Source organism: Lithobates pipiens, unplaced genomic scaffold (genome assembly GCF_037356315.1).
Source record: "Lithobates pipiens isolate NorthernLeopardFrog02 unplaced genomic scaffold, aLitPip1_a1.2 Scaffold_16, whole genome shotgun sequence".
Lineage (NCBI taxonomy): Eukaryota > Metazoa > Chordata > Amphibia > Anura > Ranidae > Lithobates > Lithobates pipiens.
The window spans coordinates 24,783,042-24,803,152 of NW_027507748.1; the positions used below are offsets into that span (position 1 = coordinate 24,783,042).

General features: G+C 46.3%; 1 protein-coding gene across 1 annotated transcript in view; it reads right to left on the minus strand.

Annotated features, from left to right (window-relative positions):
- CCDC191 (coiled-coil domain containing 191) overlaps positions 1 to 20,111 on the minus strand; it is a 91,991-nt gene that overhangs the window by 57,072 nt on the left and 14,808 nt on the right. The window contains exon 5 of the mRNA XM_077479695.1: positions 5,518 to 5,696. Coding sequence (XP_077335821.1) covers positions 5,518 to 5,696 — 179 coding nt within the window. The remainder of the gene's footprint in view (positions 1 to 5,517; positions 5,697 to 20,111) is intronic.

The window sequence follows — 20,111 nt, forward strand, 5'->3', positions numbered from 1 at the left end:
CATATATTTTCTGGTAAGCGCATTCAACATACGGTGACGGGTATCTCACGCGCCTTGGAAAGTGTTGAACCACTGGGGTGTTGTCATTTAAAAACACTTACGTCCGTCATTTGGATTCACTTATGAACTTTTCTTTAATTGGACTTTTTTCACTTTATGCCATGTTTGGCTTTTTTGGTTATCTACACACTATTTGAGATCATGAGAATAGTGTGGAACCATCCCAGAACTACACGGGAGAATCTTGTCAATGCTCTCAAGGTAGCTGGGACCATAGTCACCAAGAAAACAATTGGTAACACACTACACTGTGAAGGAATGAAATCCTGCAGCGCCCGCAAGGTCCCCCTGCGCAAGAAAGCCCATGTACCGGTCTGTATATGAAGTTTGCTAATGAACATCTGAATGATTCAGAGGAGAACTGGGTGAAAGTGTTGTGGTCAGATGAGACCAAAATCGAGCTCTTTGGCATCAATTCAACTCACCATGTTTGGAGGAGGAGGAATGCTGTCTATGACCTCAAGATCACCATCCCCACCATCAAACATGGAGGTAGAAACATTATGCTTTGGGGGTGTTTTTCTGCTAAGGGGACAGGACAACTTCACCGTATCAAAGGGACGATGGACGGGGCCATGTACCATCAAATCTTGTGTGAAACCTCCTTCCCTCAGCCACGGCATTGACAATGGGCCATGGATGGGCATTCCAGCATGACAATGACCCAAATACGCAGCCAAGGCAACAAAGGAGTGTCTCGAGAAGAAGCACATTAAGGTCCTGGAGTGGCCTAACCAATCTGCAGACCTTAATCCCATCGAAAATATGTGGAGGGAGCTGAAGGTTGGAGTTACCAAACATCAGCCTCAAAACCTTAAAGCGGGATTCCACTGTCTTGATCGTTTTTTTTTTTTTTTGCATACTGACAATCATTATTATAATTAAATCTAACACTTACTTTTTCGTTTTTTCCATCCAGCAGCATGCTTTTTTGTCATTAAAAAAGATTTTATAAAACCGTCTCCTGACGGTTGTCATTTTGCCTGTGGGCATGTGAAGCCCACAGGCATCCTCTTCCGGGAGAGTGCGCTGATAAAAGACCAGCATGCACCACCCGTTCGATTAGATCTCGCGCATGCGCAGTCAGCGCTATATCGAGCGCCGTTGTAGTGTCATATTTTGCTGCCTGTTGGAACGCACGGCGCGAGTGTTTGGAACGCATCGTGCATGCGCAGTACGCAATTTCTGGCGGCAACGTCACTTCCGCAGCATCCTGTGATAGGCAGCAAAATATGACACTACACCCTCGGTGATGCCCAAGGCATCCTGGGAAATGGTGACATACTTCTCCCAGGAGCCTTAGCGAGCCGGGCTGCCGAGGGAAGTGACGTTTTTAGCCCGGGCAATGGAAGAGGCAGATTTCGTGGGACCACCTAGCAACCGCAAGAAATAGGTAAGTAAAAATTTTTTTATTATCCAATTAATTTTATTAAGACCCTTTGCTGCACATACAAGTTAGGTTATATTTTTGGTGGCAACACCCCTTTAACGACTTGGAGAGGATCTGCAAAGAGGAGTGGGACAAAATGCCTCCTGAGATGTGTGCAAACCTGGTGGCCAACTACAAGAAACGTCTGACCTCTGTGATTGCCAACGGGGGTTTTGCCAAGTCATGTTTTGCGAAGGGGACAAATACTTATCTCACTCATTAAAATGCAAATCAATTTATACGTTTTTTGAAATGGGTTTTTCTGGATATTTTTGTTGTTATTTTGTTTCTCACTGTTAAAATAAACCGACCATTAAAATTATAGACTGATCATTTCTTTGTCAGTGGGGAAAACGTACAAAATCAGATACTTTTTTGCCTCACTGTAACTATTTACAGTGCCTTGAAAAAGTATTCATACCCCTTGAAATTTTCCACATTTTGTCATGTTACAACCAAAAACATAAATGTATTTTTGTGGGATTTTATGTGATAGACCAACACAAAGTTGCACAAAATTGTGAAGTGGAAGGAAAATGATAAATGGTTTTCAAATTATTTTACAAATAAATATGTGAAAAGCTCCCCCCGGAGTCAATACTTTGTAGAACCCCCTTTCTCTGCAATTACAGCTGCAAGTCTTTTTGAGGATGTCTCTACCAGATAATTAGGTGACTTCTGAAGGCAATTGGTTCCACTAGATTTTAGTTAGGGGGTATCAGAGTAAAGGGGGCTAAATACAAATGTACCCCCCACTTTTCACATATTTATTTGTAAAAGAAAACAATTTAAAACCATTTATAATTTTCCTTCCACTTCACAATTATTTGCCACATTGTGTTGGTCTATCATATAAAATCCCAATAAAATACATTTACATTTTGGCTGTAACATGACAAAATGTGGAAAATTACAAGGGGTATGAATACTTTTTCAGGGCACTGTATATACTGTATCTCACAAGAGTGAGTACACCCTCACATTTTTGTAAATCTTTTCTTCTATCTTTTCATGTGACAACACTGAAGAAATGACACTTGTCTACAATGTAAAGTAGTGAGTGTACAGCTTGTATAACAGTGTAAATTTGCCGCCCCCTCAAAATAACTCAACACACAGCCATTAATGTCTAAACCGCTGGCAACAAAAGTGAGTACACCCTGAAGTGAAAATGTCCAAATTGGGCCAAATCAGCCATTTTCCATCCCCGGTGTCATGTGACTAGTTAGCGTTACAAGGTCTCAGGTGTGAATGGGGAGCAGGTGTGCTAAATTTGGTGTTATCGCTCTCACTCTCTCATACTGGTCACTGGAAGTTCAACATGGCACCTCATGGCAAAGAACTCTCTGAGGATCTGAAAAAAATAATTGTTGCTCTACATAAAGATGGCCTAGGCCAGTGATGGCGAACCTTGGCACCCCAGATGTTTTGGAACTACATTTCCCATGATGCTCATGCACTCCGCAGTGTAGTTGAGCATCATGGGAAATGTAGTTCCAAAACATCTGGGGTGCCAAGGTTCGCCATCACTGGCCTAGGCTATAAGAAGATTGCCAAGACCCTGAAACTGAGCTGCAGCACGGTGGCCAAGACCATACAGATGTATAACAGGACAGGTTCCACTCAGAACAGGCCTCGCCATGGTTGACCAAAGAATTTGAGGTCACGTGCTCAGCGTCATATCCAGAGGTTGTCTTTGAGAAACAGACGTATGAGTGCTGCCAGCATTGCTGCAGAGGATGAAGGGGTGGGGTGGGGGGGGGGGGGTCAGCCTGTCAGTGCTCAGACCATACGCTGCACACTGCATCAAATTGGTCTGCATGGCTGTCGTCGCAGAAGGAAGCCTCTTCTAAAGATGATGCACAAGAAAGCCTGCAAACAGTTTTCTGAAGACAAGCAGACTAAGGACATGGATTATTGGAACCATGTCCTGTGGTCTGATGAGACCAAGATAAACTTATTTGGTTCAGATGGTGACAAGCGTGTGTGGGGGCAACCAGGTGAGGAGGACAAAGACAAGTGTGTCTTGTCTACAGTCAAGCATGGTGGTGGGAGTGTCACGTCTGGGGCTGCATGAGTGCTGCCGGCACTGGGGAGCCACAGTTCATTGAGGGAACCATGAATGGCAACATGTACTGTGACATACTGAAGCAGAGCATGATCCCCTCCCTTCAGAGACTGGGCCGCAGGGCAGAATTCCAACATGATAACAACCCCAAACACACCTCCAAGATGACCACTGCCTTGCTAAAGAAGCTGAGGGTAAAGGTGATGGATTGGCCAAGCATGTCTCCAGACCTAAACCCTATTGATCATCTGTGGGACATCCTCAAATTGAAAGTGGGGGAGCGCAATATCTCAAACATCCACCAGCTCTGTGATGTCATCATGGAGGAAGGGAAGAGGACTCCAGTGACAACCTGTGAAGCTCTGGTGAACTCCATGCCCAAGAGGGTTAAGGCAGTGCTGGAAAATAATGGTGGCCACACAAAATATTGACCCTTTGGACCCAATTTGGACATTTTCACTTAGGGGTGTACTCACTTTTGTTGCCAGCGGTTTAGACATTAATGGCTGTGTGTTGAGTTATTTTGAGGGGACAGCAAATTGACACTGTTATACAAGCTGTACACTCACTACTTTACATTGTAGACAAGTGTCATTTCTTCAGTGTTGTCACATGAAAAGATAGAAGAAAATATTTACAAAAATGTGAGGGGTGTACTTACTCTTGTGAGATACAGTATATACAGTGCCCTGAAAAAGTATTCATACCCCTTGTAATTTTCCACATTTTGTCATGTTACAGCCAAAATGTAAATGTATTTTATGTGATAGACCAACACAATGTGGCAAATACTTTTGTGAGATACTGTATATCAAAAGAATAAATTGTTAGTCCTTCACTTATCGCTTATCTAAGGTTATAATTAAATTGGGTTTATCTCTGACAGATAAACTGCAATCAACGTATTGAGGGTGTTCCTTAATACAACACTATCTATAAAACAAACCATCCTATTGAACACTTGGAGCAGAGCAATTCTCTGTCAGGGGTGCCAAACTCAATTTTATCACAGACGTATATCGGCATGAGCCGGTCGGCAAACGGTTAAAGGGGCAATAAATACCGGGAGTGCGTTATGTGCAGGTTTCATACCGTGTGCAGACACTACAAACTGGCATCTCACCTTTCCTGCCCAGCTCTAGTACCTCCCGGCAGTGTAGGTGCCTCTGCCTCTTTCTTTCACTGGCAGGGAGATCGTTGGCGGGTATCACAGTGTAGCTTACCATGTGATGCCCCATCCCACACTGCACCTGCACCTCCCTTGTCCCAACCAGGGCAGACAGGGATCTGCGAGAGCTGCCAAGAGGAATGCTGTCCTTGTAACCACAGAAGTGACAGCAGTGACCGGGGAATGGAGGGTGGAAGGCTGAAGGTGGAGGAAACAGAGTTCCACCATGTTCTGGCTGAAAAAAGCCCTGGGTGGGAGGGCCACATGACATACTTTACCCTAAAAGGCCTGAACAGTCATCCACTACTCTCTCTTGCAACCTGCCCCACTGAAGAGAGGCACTAGACAAGGCTGTACAATCTATGCCAGCCTTTCTCAACCTTTTCAACACAGAGGAACCCTTGAAATAGTTCTCTGGTCTCGGGGGAACCCCTGCTAAAAATGAGAAATCTACAACTCATGATACATTAGTGTGATGGTCGGTGGGAAGAATGGTCCTTACACTTGTGGTCATTGGGAAGAATTACCCCCTTACAGATATCTAAAAAGATCAATGGTGTCGGTGGGAACTTATCTGAGAGGCAGAAATTGCCCAATGCTGAAGGAACCCCTAGCGATCTCTGGAGGAACCCTAGGGTCCCACGGAACCCTGGTTGAGAATCACTGACCTATGCCAATAGTTGGCGAGTCAACTAACTGTATATAAAAGGAAGCAGCATTTTTCCATCAATACGAGCCTCTTATTTATTCTGGTCCTGTAATTCCCCTTGTGTTGTGTTTTCTGCACCCCACCTGCTGGTGCCTCACTTCCATGGTGACCCGGGGGTCCCTCTGCTTGGCCTTCCTCTCCCCCTCCTCACTCCGGAGGTTCTCAAGTATCCCGGAATCCACCACTTCTTTCTGGAGAAGCTTCTGCAGGAAGTCCTGAGTGGTGGTGTCCTCGGTCTCATGTTCCAGATACTGATAGAGATCTGCAGGGAAACAAGTAAAAAAATAAAATAAAAATAAGAGCAGAAGTAATATATTATAAATATTATATATATATATATATAATATATATATATATATATATATATATATATATATATATATATATATATATATATATATATATATACCGTAAATAAAAAAAAATAAGAAAAAAAAAAAATATATATATAATAATAATAATAATAATAGTATGGCCTTAGGCGTGGCCATACCCTTGCTTAAAAAGGAAAAAAAAAAAAAGCTGGGAGGAGAGTCCATTTGTGTGCCCTGACAAAGTTACGTGATTGGCCACTCGTTTAATAGTTCTCTCTGCAGCAGTAAACTGAGAGGAGATTTAGGACTTATCACCGCACCTTTCCTTATATGAATGGGCCACAAAATGCAGCCAGTGGTGTATAGCTAAGAGCAGATAGGGACACCCTCTCTCCCTTACTAATGATCCTTTAGTCACGATCATAGCTCCCAACTGTCCCCGATTTGGAGCAATGTCCCTCATTTGTCCCTCATTTTGGTCTGATCTATATAGCTGTATATAAAATGCACTTTTTATCTATTAAAAAGTGTTTCCCAGCGCTAAACCTCTCATCTGATTTCAAAATTGCTGCATTTGTAAATTCCAAAAGCCAATATAAAGGAATAGCAGTGGTATCTTTTCACCTATTAGATCCTCTGCCCTAGTTGTCGTTTTAACTTTGGATACTAAAACATTATTTTTCTGCCAGTAAATCCCTTATACAGCCCACTTCCTATTTCTTATCTGGTCATTAGGCCTAGGCTTATGACATCATGCACAGCTCTCTCTCTCTCAGATTGCCAGGAAGGGAGTGGGGATGAGTCATAAGAGGGTCAATGTGAGCTGCAGAGCTGGAGGTGTGCCTCTGTGTAAATCCAGGAAGTGAACAGGCAGCAGCTTCAGCTGCCCACAGTTAAAATGGCTGCAGCCAGACTCAGTGCCCGTTCACACTACCGCGACTTGTCAGGCGACTTAGTCGCGCTCCATTCTGTACTATGGAACCGTTCTAATAGGAGCGACTCAAGTCGCTCCGACTTAGAAAAAGGTTCCTGTACTATTTTTGGGGCGACTTCAGGTGACTTGCATTGACTTCTATACAGTAGTCATTTTGCAAGTCGCTGCTGAAGTCGTGTGCAGGTCGCGTCTATGAGTCGCGCTGCAAGTCGTGTCGCCCCTGTGTGAACGGGCACTAAGTGAAGGGAAATTTCTGCAGCATATTTGGCAAGTACAGAATCTATATATAGCAAGTACAGAGCTATATATAGCTCCCAACTGTCCCTGATTTGGAACAATGTCCCCCTGTCCCTCATTCCTCCTCATTTGTCCCTCATTTTGGTCTGATCTATATAGTTGCATATAAAATGCGCTTTTTATCTTTCAAAAAGTGTTTCCCAGTGCTAAACCTTTCATCTGATTTCTAAATTGTTGCATTTGTCAATTTTAAAAGCCAATATAAAGAAATATTAGTGGTAAAAAAAACAAAAAAACAACTCTCATGGATTTAATTAACATTTTTTTGGTTATGTCCCCTTAAAGGGGCGTGGCAGGGGGTGTGTCCTATGCCTACATAGTTCACTAGTAGGTGTTCCTCATTCCCATCTCAAAATGTTGGGAGGTATGCAGTATATATATAAAATAATATGCAAAGTGGTTGGAGGGAAGCTTCAGAATGGCAAAGATGTTTCTATTACAAATTATGTGAGCAGACTGCAGCTCCTCTTTAAATGCTTCAGATCAAACAAATGTTAATATTACACAAAGATAACCCGAGTGAACACGAGATGCAGTTTTTTTTTGTTTTGTTTTTCGAAAAACAAACTTTATTGAGAGGAAGAAAAAAAAAAGGGAGGACATATTAGGTATATGCATGGTACAATAAATGATATAGGCCAACATGGCCAGAACAGTAGTACATACATGAGTACATTGGGTTATCTGCATAATATAGGGTTGGATACCCATTGGGGGTAAAGCCATTATATGATAACAGGGAAAGAGGGAGCAAACAAAAAAAAACAAAAAAAAAATAAAACCCAGAGGGGAAAAATAAAAAAAATAAAAAATAAAAAAAATAAAATAAAAATAGGGCTGTTACTGATTAAAATTTTCCTGTTCGATTAATCGTTTTTTTTTTAATCGATTAATCGACTAATTTCGATTATAACGCACATACAGTTTTTACAATTTTTTTTTATTAAACTTTAAGAAAAATGTAGAAAGTTAGTTTAACTTTAACTGTAATGTCCACATCTCCCCCATACTGTACGGTCCACATTTCCCCACATCTCCCCCCATGCTGTACTGTCCACATCTCCCCCCATGCTGTACTGCCCACATCTCCCCCCCCCCCATAAAGTACTGCCCACATCTCCCCCCATGCTGTACTGTCCACATCTCCCCCCATGCTGTACTGCCCACATCTCCTCCCCCCCCCATAAAGTACTGCCCACATCTCCCCCCATGCTGTACTGTCCACATCTCCCCCCATGCTGTACTGCCCACATCTCCCCCCATGCTGTACTGCCCACATCTCCCCCCCCCCCCCCCCCATAAAGTACTGCCCACATCTCCCCCCATGCTGTACTGTCCACATCTCCCCCCATGCTGTACTGCCCACATCTCCCCCCATGCTGTACTGCCCACATCTCCCCCCCCATAAAGTACTGCCCACATCTCCCCCCATGCTGTACTGCCCACACCCCCCCCCCCATAAAGTACTGCCCACATCTCCCCCCATGCTGTACTGTCCACATCTCCCCCCATGCTGTACTGCCCACATCTCCCCCATGCTGTACTGTCCACATCTCCCCCCCCATAAAATACTGCCCACATCTCCCCCCCATAAAGTACTGCCCACATCTCCCCCCCCATAAAGTACTGCCCACATCTCCCCCCATGCTGTACTGTCCACATCTCCCCCCATGCTGTACTGCCCACATCTCCCCCATGCTGTACTGCCCACATCTCCCCCCCCCATAAAGTACTGCCCACATCTCCCACCATGCTGTACTGTCAACATCTCCCCCCATGCTGTACTGCCAACATCTCCCCCCATGCTGTACTGCCAACATCTCCCCCCATGCTGTACTGCCAACATCTCTCCCCATGCTGTACTGTCAACATCTCCTCCCATGCTGTACTGTCAACATCTCCTCCCATGCTGTACTGCCAACATCTCCCCCCATGCTGTACTGCCAACATCTCCCCCCATGCTGTACTGTCAACATCTCCCCCCCATGCTGTACTGCCAACATCTCCTCCCATGCTGTACTGCCAACATCTCCCCCCATGCTGTACTGCCAACATCTCCCCCCATGCTGTACTGCCAACATCTCCCCCCATGCTGTACTGCCAACATCTCCCCCCATGCTGTACTGTCAACATCTCCTCCCATGCTGTACTGCCAACATCTCCCCCCATGCTGTACTGCCAACATCTCCCCCCATGCTGTACTGTCAACATCTCCCCCCCATGCTGTACTGCCAACATCTCCCCCCATGCTGTACTGCCAACATCTCCCCCCATGCTGTACTGCCAACATCTCCCCCCCATGCTGTACTGCCAACATCTCCCCCCATGCTGTACTGTCCACATCTCCCCCATACCTTAATATTCATGATTGTCTGCTCTGTCTGGAATAGACAGCAGGCAGACCCGTCCACCCTCAGAGTAGACACAAGCAGGCGGGCGATGATGACGTCAGCGCGCGCGTCTAGGCCGCCGTCGGGTGGACCAAGATGGCCGCGGCTCCGGAGCTGGGCCGAAGCCACGGCCTTTCCTATGGGTGAGACCGCGGAGTTCGCTCCGCGGATCGTCCTCGATCAAAATTATTTTGACCGATCAAAGAAATTAACGATGAATCGAACAATTAATCGTTAATTTCCGCAGCCCTAAAAAAAAACAAGGGAAGGGGAAAAAAAAGGGGGGGGGGGGTGATGGATGAACATATCAACATTTCAAGTCACCATCCTCCAACCATCTATTCCAGACCTGCTCATACTTAAGTGGACATTCTCTATGTACATAGATCAACTTCTTGAATGGGAGAGTGTCGTTAATCTCTTTTTTCCAGCTTTGGACTGTAGGGGGGAGGGCCTGCATCCAATTACGAGCAATCACTTTTCTCGCTAAAAATAGCGTTTCATGTAAAAAGGTGCGAAGGGGTTTGTCAGCGTCTAAATCTGGCGGCAGACCGAGCAGGCACATCTTTGGGTCTAGGATAGCAGGAGAGCCCATCTGATCGTGCAGGAAGCGTATCACCTGTATCCAGTATGTTTGGATAATTGCACAGGACCATATAAAGTGATAGAAGGAGCCTGGGGCGTGGTCGCACAAGCGCCATCCTGGATTGTACATGGGTCTGAAGCGCGCTATCCTCTGAGGTGTCAGGTATGTCCTGTGTATGATATACAACTGTGTGAGGCGGTCCGACAGCTTGGGGGGAGACGCTTTTCACGTCCCCCAAGATTTCATTTCACTCATCATCCTCAATTATTCCAACGTCCACCTCCCATCTAGTCTTAGCAGCATAAGCCAATGCCACGGTGCCAGGGAGACGGATGATCGGAGTAAAGGGTGGAAATTAATTTGGCTGGCTCAGCACCTGTGATTATGTCTACTATAGAAGGGACTGTCAGGGATGGGTTGGAGCAGGCAAATTTAGTTTGTATAGCATGTCGGAGCTGTAAGTACCTGAAGAGGAGATAGTTAGGAAGAGAGAATTCTTCCTTTAGCGTTTGGAATGTTTTAAGCCCAGTGTTGGTCATAATTTGGTGCATGTACAGGATGCCATGACGTATCCAAACTGCGGGGTCTGGAACGGACAATAGTTCAGGCAAGTGTGTGTTGAACCAGAGAGGGGTATGAGAGTGAACCTGAGGGGTCCCACTTTTTTTTTTTTTTTTTTTTTTTATTTAAGACAGAAAGACCAGTCCACAAGGACCTCATTAACAAAAATAACAATGTTACATCCAAATACACATCTATACAGATGATATTCCCTCCCATTCGGAATGTTAAAAAGGTGTCGGTGTGCGGGATATTATATGTGGAACCTTAGCGGGTCCGTCCAGTAGACGTGATTTGGTATGGCCGGAAAGTGGAAGTGTTGAGTTCCCTTAGTCCAGTGGACTCAGTCTCTCTTCTAGGATCTCCCTATTATCTTGTATGTAAAGTAAGAAATCAGCTAAAGCACAGGCCCCGTAGGGGTTGAAAAGATAGGGCAAAGCCCCTAGGAGCAGGAAGATAAGAAAGGAGTGTGGGGTGGGAGTGTAGGAGGTAATGGGGAAGTGGGATTGGTAGGTGATGTGTCTGAGCCTATAATCGTGTGTCCAACCCCTCTATGCAGCGTCGCCCTTCTCCGACACACTCAAAGTCAGCATCCGAGGTAGGAACGGGATCGGATGTGACAATTGGACAAGTTGTTACTCAGTCCCTCTGAGGCTTTGTCCCTCCTCAGAGTATCTAAAGATATTCCAAAGCTGCCATGTCTGGGAGTATGTTTCTTGTCTGTGTTGATTAGTGAGGATCAAGTCCTCCATACGGCTGATCTCGTCCATTTTTTGCAGCCATTGGGCAACCGTCGGTGGCTGTGGGGACTTCCAGTTTAGTGGGATGCAGGTCTTGGCCGCGTCCAAGATATGTCGGATCACAGACTTTTTGTAGGCTCGTGCTGGTATGTCTGTCGCATGTAGAAGAAAGTAGGCCGGTTCGTCAGGCACTGTCCGGTCTGTGAATGTTTGGGTGATACGTCGGACTTCCCCCCAGAAGTTCTGTAGTCGGGGGCATGACCAGAAAATGTGCAGGAGGGTGCCCTCCTCTGTCTGACATCGCCAGCATCTGTCTGAGGCCGATGGAAAGAGTTTGTGCAATAGGGCAGGGGTTCTGTACCAGCGGGTGAGGATTTCCTGGGTTTTGCCGCAGAGGGAGGATTTATGAATAAATTTGATTATGTATTGTTTTTTGTTGTCAGTGAAACGGCAGTCAAGGTCTCTTTCCCATTTGGTGAGGGATTGGGGTTGGTAGTCCTTCGGAGGTTCATTCAGAATGGCATAAGTCAGGGAGAGGGTATGCGTGAGGACACCAGTTGCTGTACAAAGCTCTTCCAGAGTAGTGAGGGGTTGTTGTGAGTTATTGGGGGGGGGGGGGGGCGGGAGACTGTTTAGGAAGTGGCTGAGTTGCAAGGCTCTCATGAAGTCTAACTTTCATGGGCCGTTGGGGTCTGACAGCTCCGCGTATGTCCGCCACCTGCCCAAGGTGCTGAAGTGGGACGCCTGATATAGTCCTGCCACTCGAAGGTTATGGAACTTCTTATCGTGTAGGCCCGGTTCAAACTGGGGATGACCTATGATGGGCCGCAGTGGGGTGTTGCAAGTTGTGAGGCATGAATTTGCCATTAGCTGCGAGCATATGTTAGCCGTGTTGCCTATCAGGGGGTGGTGTTTGATCCTGGGTGGGAGGGTACTGTGGCACCAGGGGATTCTCTGGAGGGGTATGGCGCTTTGGTCCTGTTCCAGTTGTGTCCACAATTTGGTGTCTTTATGTCGACACCAATCCATCAGTCTGCTAAGGTGTGTTGGGTGGTAGTACATACGGATGTCTGGCAATGCCAAGCCTCCGTGTGTTTTAGGTAGTGAAAGTAATTTCCTATTCAGGCGTGGGTGTTTCCCTGCCCAAATAAATTGAGTAAATGCAGAGTGGACTTGTTTAAAGTAGTTCCCTGGTATTCGGATAGGCAGGGCTTGGATTAGATACAGGAATTTGGGGAGTACTGACATCTTAAGGATGTTGTAGCGACCGAGCCACGAGTGGAGGCCGTTTCCCCATTCATCAAGTAATTTCTGAACAGCTATCAGTAGTGGGGGGAAATTGAGCTTAAACAGTTGAGGTATGGAAGTGGGTATGTAGGTGCCTAAGTACTTCAGGGCCGAGTCAGTCCATTTCAGGTGGAAGCTATCTTTAAGTCGTTGGAGCTGGGGCTTCGGTATCCCTATGCTCATAGCTTCCGATTTGGTAAAATTTATTTTCAGGTTCATGAGATGGCCGTAAATGTTGAACTCCCATGGGTGGTGTGGTAGGGAGGTTGAGGGGGTCTGAGAGGAAAAACATGAGGTCATCCGCATAAGCCAATACTTTGTGACGTGCTTCATTAACTCCTATGCCGGTGATGTCTGGGTTTAATCTTACGTGGCACAGGAAGGGTTCCAGGGTCAGGGCGAATAGCAAGGGCGAGAGGGGGAATCCCTGCCTAGTCCCGTTCGTGATTGAGAATGTTTCTGAGAGAACACCGTTCGCCCTTACTCTGGCCGATGGCGCCCTGTAAGCCGCGGCCACCCAATTTAGCATCCTATCTCCCAGGCCTATACACAGTGTCTTGCAAAAGTATTCGGCCCCCTTGAACTTTTCAACCTTTTACCACATTTCAGGCTTCAAACATAAAGATATAACATTTTTATTTTTTGTGAAGAATCACCAACAAGTGGGACACAATTGTGAAGTGGAACGAAATCTATTGGATTTTTGAAACTTTTTTAACTAATAAAAAAATGAAAAGTGGGGCGTGCAAAATTATTCGGCCCCCTTGCGTTAATACTTTGTAGAGCCACCTTTTGCTGCGATTACAGCTGCAAGTCGCTTGGGGTATGTCTCTATCAGTTTTGCACATCGAGAGACTGAAATTCTTGCCCATTCTTCCTTGCAAAACAGCTCGAGCTCAGTGAGGTTGGATGGAGAGCGTTTGTGAACAGCAGTTTTCAGCTCTTTCCACAGATTCTCGATTGGATTCAGGTCTGGACTTTGACTTGGCCATTCTAACACCTGGATACGTTTATTTGTGAACCATTCCTTTGTAGATTTTGCTGTATGTTTGGGATCATTGTCTTGTTGGAAGATAAATCTCCGTCCCAGTTTCAGGTCTTTTGCAGACTCCAACAGGTTTTCATCCAGAATGGTCCTGTATTTGGCTGCATCCATCTTCCCCTCAATTTTAACCATCTTCCCTGTCCCTGCTGAAGAAAAGCAGGCCCAAACCATGATGCTGCCACCACCATGTTTGACAGTGGGGATGGTGTGTTGAGGGTGATGAGCTGTGTTGCTTTTATGCCAAACATATCGTTTTGCATTGTGGGCAAAAAGTTTGATTTTTGTTTCATCTGACCAGAGCACCTTCTTCCACATGTTTGGTGTGTCTCCCAGGTGGCTTGTGGCAAACTTTAGACGAGACTTTTTATGGATATCTTTGAGAAATGGCTTTCTTCTTGCCACTCTTCCATAAAGGCCAGATTTGTGCAGTGTACGACTGATTGTTGTCCTATGGACAGACTCTCCCACCTCAGCTGTAGTTCTCTGCAGTTCATCCAGAGTGATCATGGGCCTCTTGGCTGCATCTCTGATCAGTCTTCTCCTTGTCTGAGCTGAAAGTTTAGAGGGACGGTCAGGTCTTGGTAGATTTGCAGTGGTCTGATACTCCTTCCATTTCAAAATGATCGCTTGCACAGTGCTCCTTGGAATGTTTAAAGCTTGGGAAATCTTTTTGTATCCAAATCCGGCTTTAAACTTCTCCACAACAGTATTACGGACCTGCCTGGTGTGTTCCTTGGTCTTCATGATGCTCTCTGCGCTTTCAACAGAACCCTGAGACTATCACAGAGCAGGTGCATTTATACAGAGACTTGATTACACACAGGTGGATTCTATTTATCACCATCAGTCATTTAGGACAACATTGGATCATTCAGAGATCCTCGCTGAACTTCTGGAGTGAGTTTGCTGCACTGAAAGTAAAGGGGCCGAATAATTTTGCACGCACCACTTTTCAGTTTTTTATTTGCTAAAAAAGTTTAAAATATCCAATAGATTTCGTTCCACTTCACAATTGTGTCCCACTTGTTGGTGATTCTTCACAAAAAATTCTAATTTTATATCTTTATGTTTCAAGCCTGAAATGTGGCAAAAGGTTGAAAAGTTCAAGGGGACCGGATACTTTCGCAAGGCACTGTATCTCAGCGTCTCGAACATAAAAGACCAGTTTACCCGGTCGAAAGCCGTTTCAGCGTCCATTCCCAGGAAAATACATGGCTTTTTACTATCGACCGCTACGTGTAGTAGGTTGAGGACTTTGGTGGTGTTGTCCCTAGCCTCTCTGGTTGGGACAAAGCCCACTTGGTCCAGCTGTATGAGTTGGGGCAGGTATTGTTGTAATCTGGAGGCCAGGATCTTGGTGTAGATTTTCAGATCAGTGTTTAGGAGGGAAATCGGGCGGTAACTCCCGCATTGGGCCGGGTCTTTGCCCTCCTTGGGGATGACCGAGATTTGTGCTTGCAGTGTAGTGTAGTGGAAAGATTTCCCTGTTCCTAAACCATTAAATAGTGAAACTAGGTGTGGGCCTAGGGTTGGGAGAAGGGTCTTATAGTAAGACGGTGAGACCGCCCGGGCCCGGGACTTTGCCTGGTTTAGCGTTTTTTAGGGCTAAGTGAAGCTCGGGTAATGTGATGGGTTCTTCCAGGGATTCTTGCGTCTCCTTTAATAGCGAGGGCATTTGGGTGTATTCTAGATAAGCTGTCGTGGCCGCTGCTGTGGGTGGCGTAGTGGCTAAATTGTATAGGGCGCTGTAGTAGGTTTTAAATTCCTATGTGATCTGTAGGGGTAACGATCTTTTCAGTCACGCGGTGGTCCTGATGTGTGGGATGTAGGATGCCGCCCTTTGTGTCTGCAGCGTTTGGGCCAGAAGTCTCCCGCATTTGTTGCCCGATTCATAATTTTTCCTACGGCAGATTTGCAGAGCAGCTTTGGCTTTAAATTGAAGGAGGTCGGTAACTTGCGAGCGGATCGTGTTAAGCTCGATCCCAAGCTGTCTGGTCGGGGTCATTTTATGAATCAACTCCAAGGTCTGGAGTTTGGTTAAAAGCGTGTCTAATTGTGCAGACCTAGCCTGTTTGAGTCTGGCGCCATGTTTAATAAGAACCCCTCTGATAACGGCTTTGTGGGCTTCCCACACCACCCCTGCATCACTGTCTTGGGTACCATTGTCATCGAAATAATGTCCCAATTCCTTGACCACATCCGCTAGGACTTCAGGGTTCTGTATTAGGCTTTCATTAAGTCACCATTGTGGCCGCTGTCTTGTTTGCTGATAGGGTGTAGCGCATACTGATCGGGGCGTGATCCGACAATGTAATCGAACCAATGTTAATGTCCTGTATCGCATGGAGTTGTCTGTGGGGAACTAGAAAATAGTCAATGTGTAAGTAGATCTGGTGTGGTTTGGAGAAGGTGTAGTCGCGCTCTCCTGGATGGAAGAGTCGCCAGGCATCAACCAGTTGTGCGGAATGCAATGTTAGGCCAATACATTTGCGCGTGTCACGTGTGGTGGAAGAAGTACCAGAGGAGGTATCTTCTGTTGGGATCAGAGGTATGTTCAAGTCACCCCCTATGATTAGCTGACCCTCTGAGAAACGCATGAGGTGGTTTACCCGCCTTTTTAGGAATGCATCTTGGTGTTCGTTTGGGGCATATAAGTTTGCCAGGGTCACCTTCCTGTCCCCGATCAGCCCCTTCAGATACAGGAAGCGGCCCTCTGTGTCTGTTTGGGAAGCTATGAATGTCCAGGGCACTCTAGTAGAGATAAGGATAGTTACCCCTCTAGTCTTGGCTTCAGTGTAATTGGAATGGTAAGCCAAAGGGTGGGTCCCAAGTTTTTGTAGGGCCGTCCGCCATATCCTCCGGGGGTGTGTCAGCATGTCTGCTCTGTGTTGGGGGGGGATGTCTTGTCAATGGGGCCTTAAGGACTGACTGAGGTGGGGTATGAGCTGGGTTATCAAGGTGTTTACAGAGTAATAGCTGGTATCTTGTTCTTGTCAAAATGATAGAAATGGGATAATTGGGAGGCAAGATAATAATCCTGCAAATCTGGAAAAGCAGCTCCTCCCAATGTCACTGGGTTCTTCAGAATTCTCCAAGACAATTTGTGTCTGCTGTGCCCCCATATAAATGAATTAAGAATTGATTCAACTGTTTTAAAAAAAAAATTGTGGTATATACAGGTGGGCAGGTCACACCAAATAAAAGTATCTTTGGGAGGAATATCATTTTGACCAGACTGATGCGTCCCATAACACCCAGGGGTAGTCTGGCCCAAGTTTGTGTTTTGTTCTTGATCAGGGTGTAGAGGGGTTCAATGTTTAGGGGTGCATAGTCTGTCAGCGATCTAGTGACTTGCACTCCTAGGTACTTCATCATGGAGACCCTAGGGAGATTCAGGGGGGACGTGGGTACGGGGGATGATGAAGCGGGAGGATCTGGGACTTAGACCAATTAATACTCAGACCCGAGTGGCTACCAATACATTCTATGGAGTGGACGGCTGCAACAAGGGAGGGACCCAAATCGGCTAAGTATAGGAGCGTATCGTCAGCATATATCCCAATCTTTTCTTCCAGATTCCCTATCCTAAGACCACGGATGCTGGTGTCTGCACGAACCATGATGGCCAATGGCTCCACAGCCAATGTGTACAGCATGGGAGAAAGTGGACAGCCTTGTCGAGTCCCTCTCTCCAGCGGGAATTGGTCGGAGAGCCAGCCGTTCACAAACACCTTGGCCTTTGGGAATTGATACAGGAGCTGGACCCAGCGAATAAAGTTGGGGCCAAGTCCAAATCCCGAGAGGCAAGCCCACAGGTAGTTCCACTCCACGGAATTGAAGGCCTTGGCAGCATCTAGGGCCACCACGACCCTCAAGCCGACTTCATCATGGGATCCCTGAATGTTCATGAGTAGGCGGCGAATATTCATGGCAGTGTTTCTTCCTGGCATAAAGCCAGTCTGGTCAGGATGGATCATCGAGAGGATGACCTAGTTAAGGTGGGAGGCAAGAATCTTAGCCAGTATTTTAATGACGACCTGTAGTAGGAAGATAGGTCTATACGATTCCAGATATTTGGGGTCCTTACCGGGCTTGGGAATTACTACAATTTGGGCTTCTCTCATAGAGTGGGGTAGGATTCCTGTGTCGAATATAGATTTATATGGGTCATAGAGTTTAGGGGTTAAAATTTCAGACTAGGTGGCATAAAATTCAAGTGGTAGGCCATCCAGTCCTGGTGCTTTAGAAGTGGCCAGACAGGAGATGGCCTCAGAAATATCCTCCTTAGTGATGGGAGCCTCTAAGAGTTCACGTTGGGCGTCTGTCAGTTTGGGAAATGTAATTCTCGCTAAGTAATCTCTGGTATCTTGGGGAGTGCGTGTGACCCGGGAGGTGTAGAGTGCATGATAAAATCTCGCAAATTCCTCCGCTACTTGTTATGGATCAGTAATATCGTTCCCCTAGATGTCTGTCAATGACACCACCACTGGCGGACGTGAATCTAAGTGGCCAAGGTACGCAAGTAGTTTGCCCGATCTTTCTCCATACTCAAATATCCTTTGCCTACAGAAAAAGATGCGCTGCTTGGCCTTCTCAATATGCAATTGGGAGACCTGTCGTAACTGAATCTTGAGATTATTGGCAGTGTCGGGCAAGGGGTCTCAGTGAAACGCTTCCTCCAGCATTTGTAGGTGTTCTGTAGCCTGTTGGACAACAAGTTTTGACGACCTCTTGAGTCTGTTAATAAGCGTGGAGAGCAGGGAGCGGGCATGAAGCTTAAATGTCTCCCACACTATGTCGTGTGTAGCCGAGTCCCTGTTGGCTGTAAAATAATATTGCAATTCCGTGGGGATGTCGTCTTGCTTCTGCAAGGCAGTCAACCAAAATGGGTTCAGCCGCCAAGGAGGAGGGGGAGAGGCCTTCAGGAGCTGTATCGTAGTCCAGTAGGGGACATGATCCGAGAGAATTATCAGAGCGAAGCCCACATCTCCCAGTTTGGGTATCAGGGTCTTTGAGATGAGAATGAAGTCGATTCGCGACATTCTGTTATGGCTGGCTGAGAAGCACGAATAGACTTTAGCGTGCGGATGTTTGTGGCACTAAGTATCTACTAGAGCAAAGTCGGTCAGTATGCGGTGTAGTCTGGTATGGGCCGGCGGGTCAATAAGGGGGGTCCGGTGTGCCCATTCGGTCTAGAGCGGGAGTGAGGGTCATATTAAAGTCCCCCATCCACACTGCCGGCACCGAGGGGAATTGTGCCATAAAGGCAAGGCCCTCCTTAATTACGACTGAGTTATAGGGAGGGGGGACATAGCAGGCCAATATCAGGATAGGGGATCCATTAATGGTGGCGTGCATAAATACATACCTGCCCTGCCGATCCGTCTGGAGCAGCACCAGGTCAAACGGCAACCTTTTAGCAATTAGGCCCGATACGCCTCTGGAATATGAGGTGTGGGTGGCATGATATGCCCAACCTATTCAAGGCTTTTTGAGAGAAGATTGAAGATGGCCAGTAACGTGGGTCTCAACAAGTGTGATAATGTCAGCATGCTGGGACTTAAGGAATGTCAGGGCGGCTGTGCGTTTTATCTTATTTTGTATGCCTCTAACATTCCACGTGAGGAACTTTAGAGAGCACATGGCGGGTATAGGGCGTATATAATAGACCGCAGGTGGACTAGAACCAGCAGAGCAGGTATGGGCCAAATCGGATCGCATAAAAACACAATAACAGCCAATAACAATAATGCATGTATGACGTTAACATAGTACCTTTAGCATAAGTAAACGTTTGCAAACATGGTGGTGTAAAAAAAATAATAACCACAACATTTCCCCTCCCTCCCAGTCCAGTGCCACCCCAACACGGCATGGACATTATACCCCATAACCAAGTATCAACGGGCGACATCCAACATTTAGGACCCATTGGAGGCAAGGAACTTAATTTCAGAGGAGCATAGATACCCATGATAAAAAGAAAAAACAAAACAAAAAAGGGGGAAAAAAGAAAGTCAAGCAAATGGGGGATGAAAAAGTACACCAAGATCCTAGGGGGGGGTGACTTCTTCTCTGAAAAGTGCTTGGGGAGTAGGAGCCACAGAGGTGTAGCACCCATTACGGCTGAGCAGGGGGAAGCTCCGCCTGCCATCAGGATAGTAGATAAAGTAAAGTATAAAAGTTATTAATGACGTTTGATCTACAGTCTTCCGCAGGCATTTCTCGGGTATAAGGGAGATGGGGATCATGAGTCAGTGAGGTCGGCCGGAGACAGTAGTTATGCTGCGAGGTCTATTACAGGGTGTAAAGGGATTTTCAGGTCTGCCCCCTGCTCCAGTAAAGGACATATATTTGCGATGTGCCCACCAAGGGCTAATCATCAAAGTAACAGCAGGAGATACCGCAAACACCTAGGGGAGCGGGGGGAAAGAAAAAAAGAGCACTCACAGCTTATAGGCAGGGTAGTATGTCGAGTCTCGGTGTTCACTCTGATCAATCCAAGTGGATGCCAGCGCAGGGT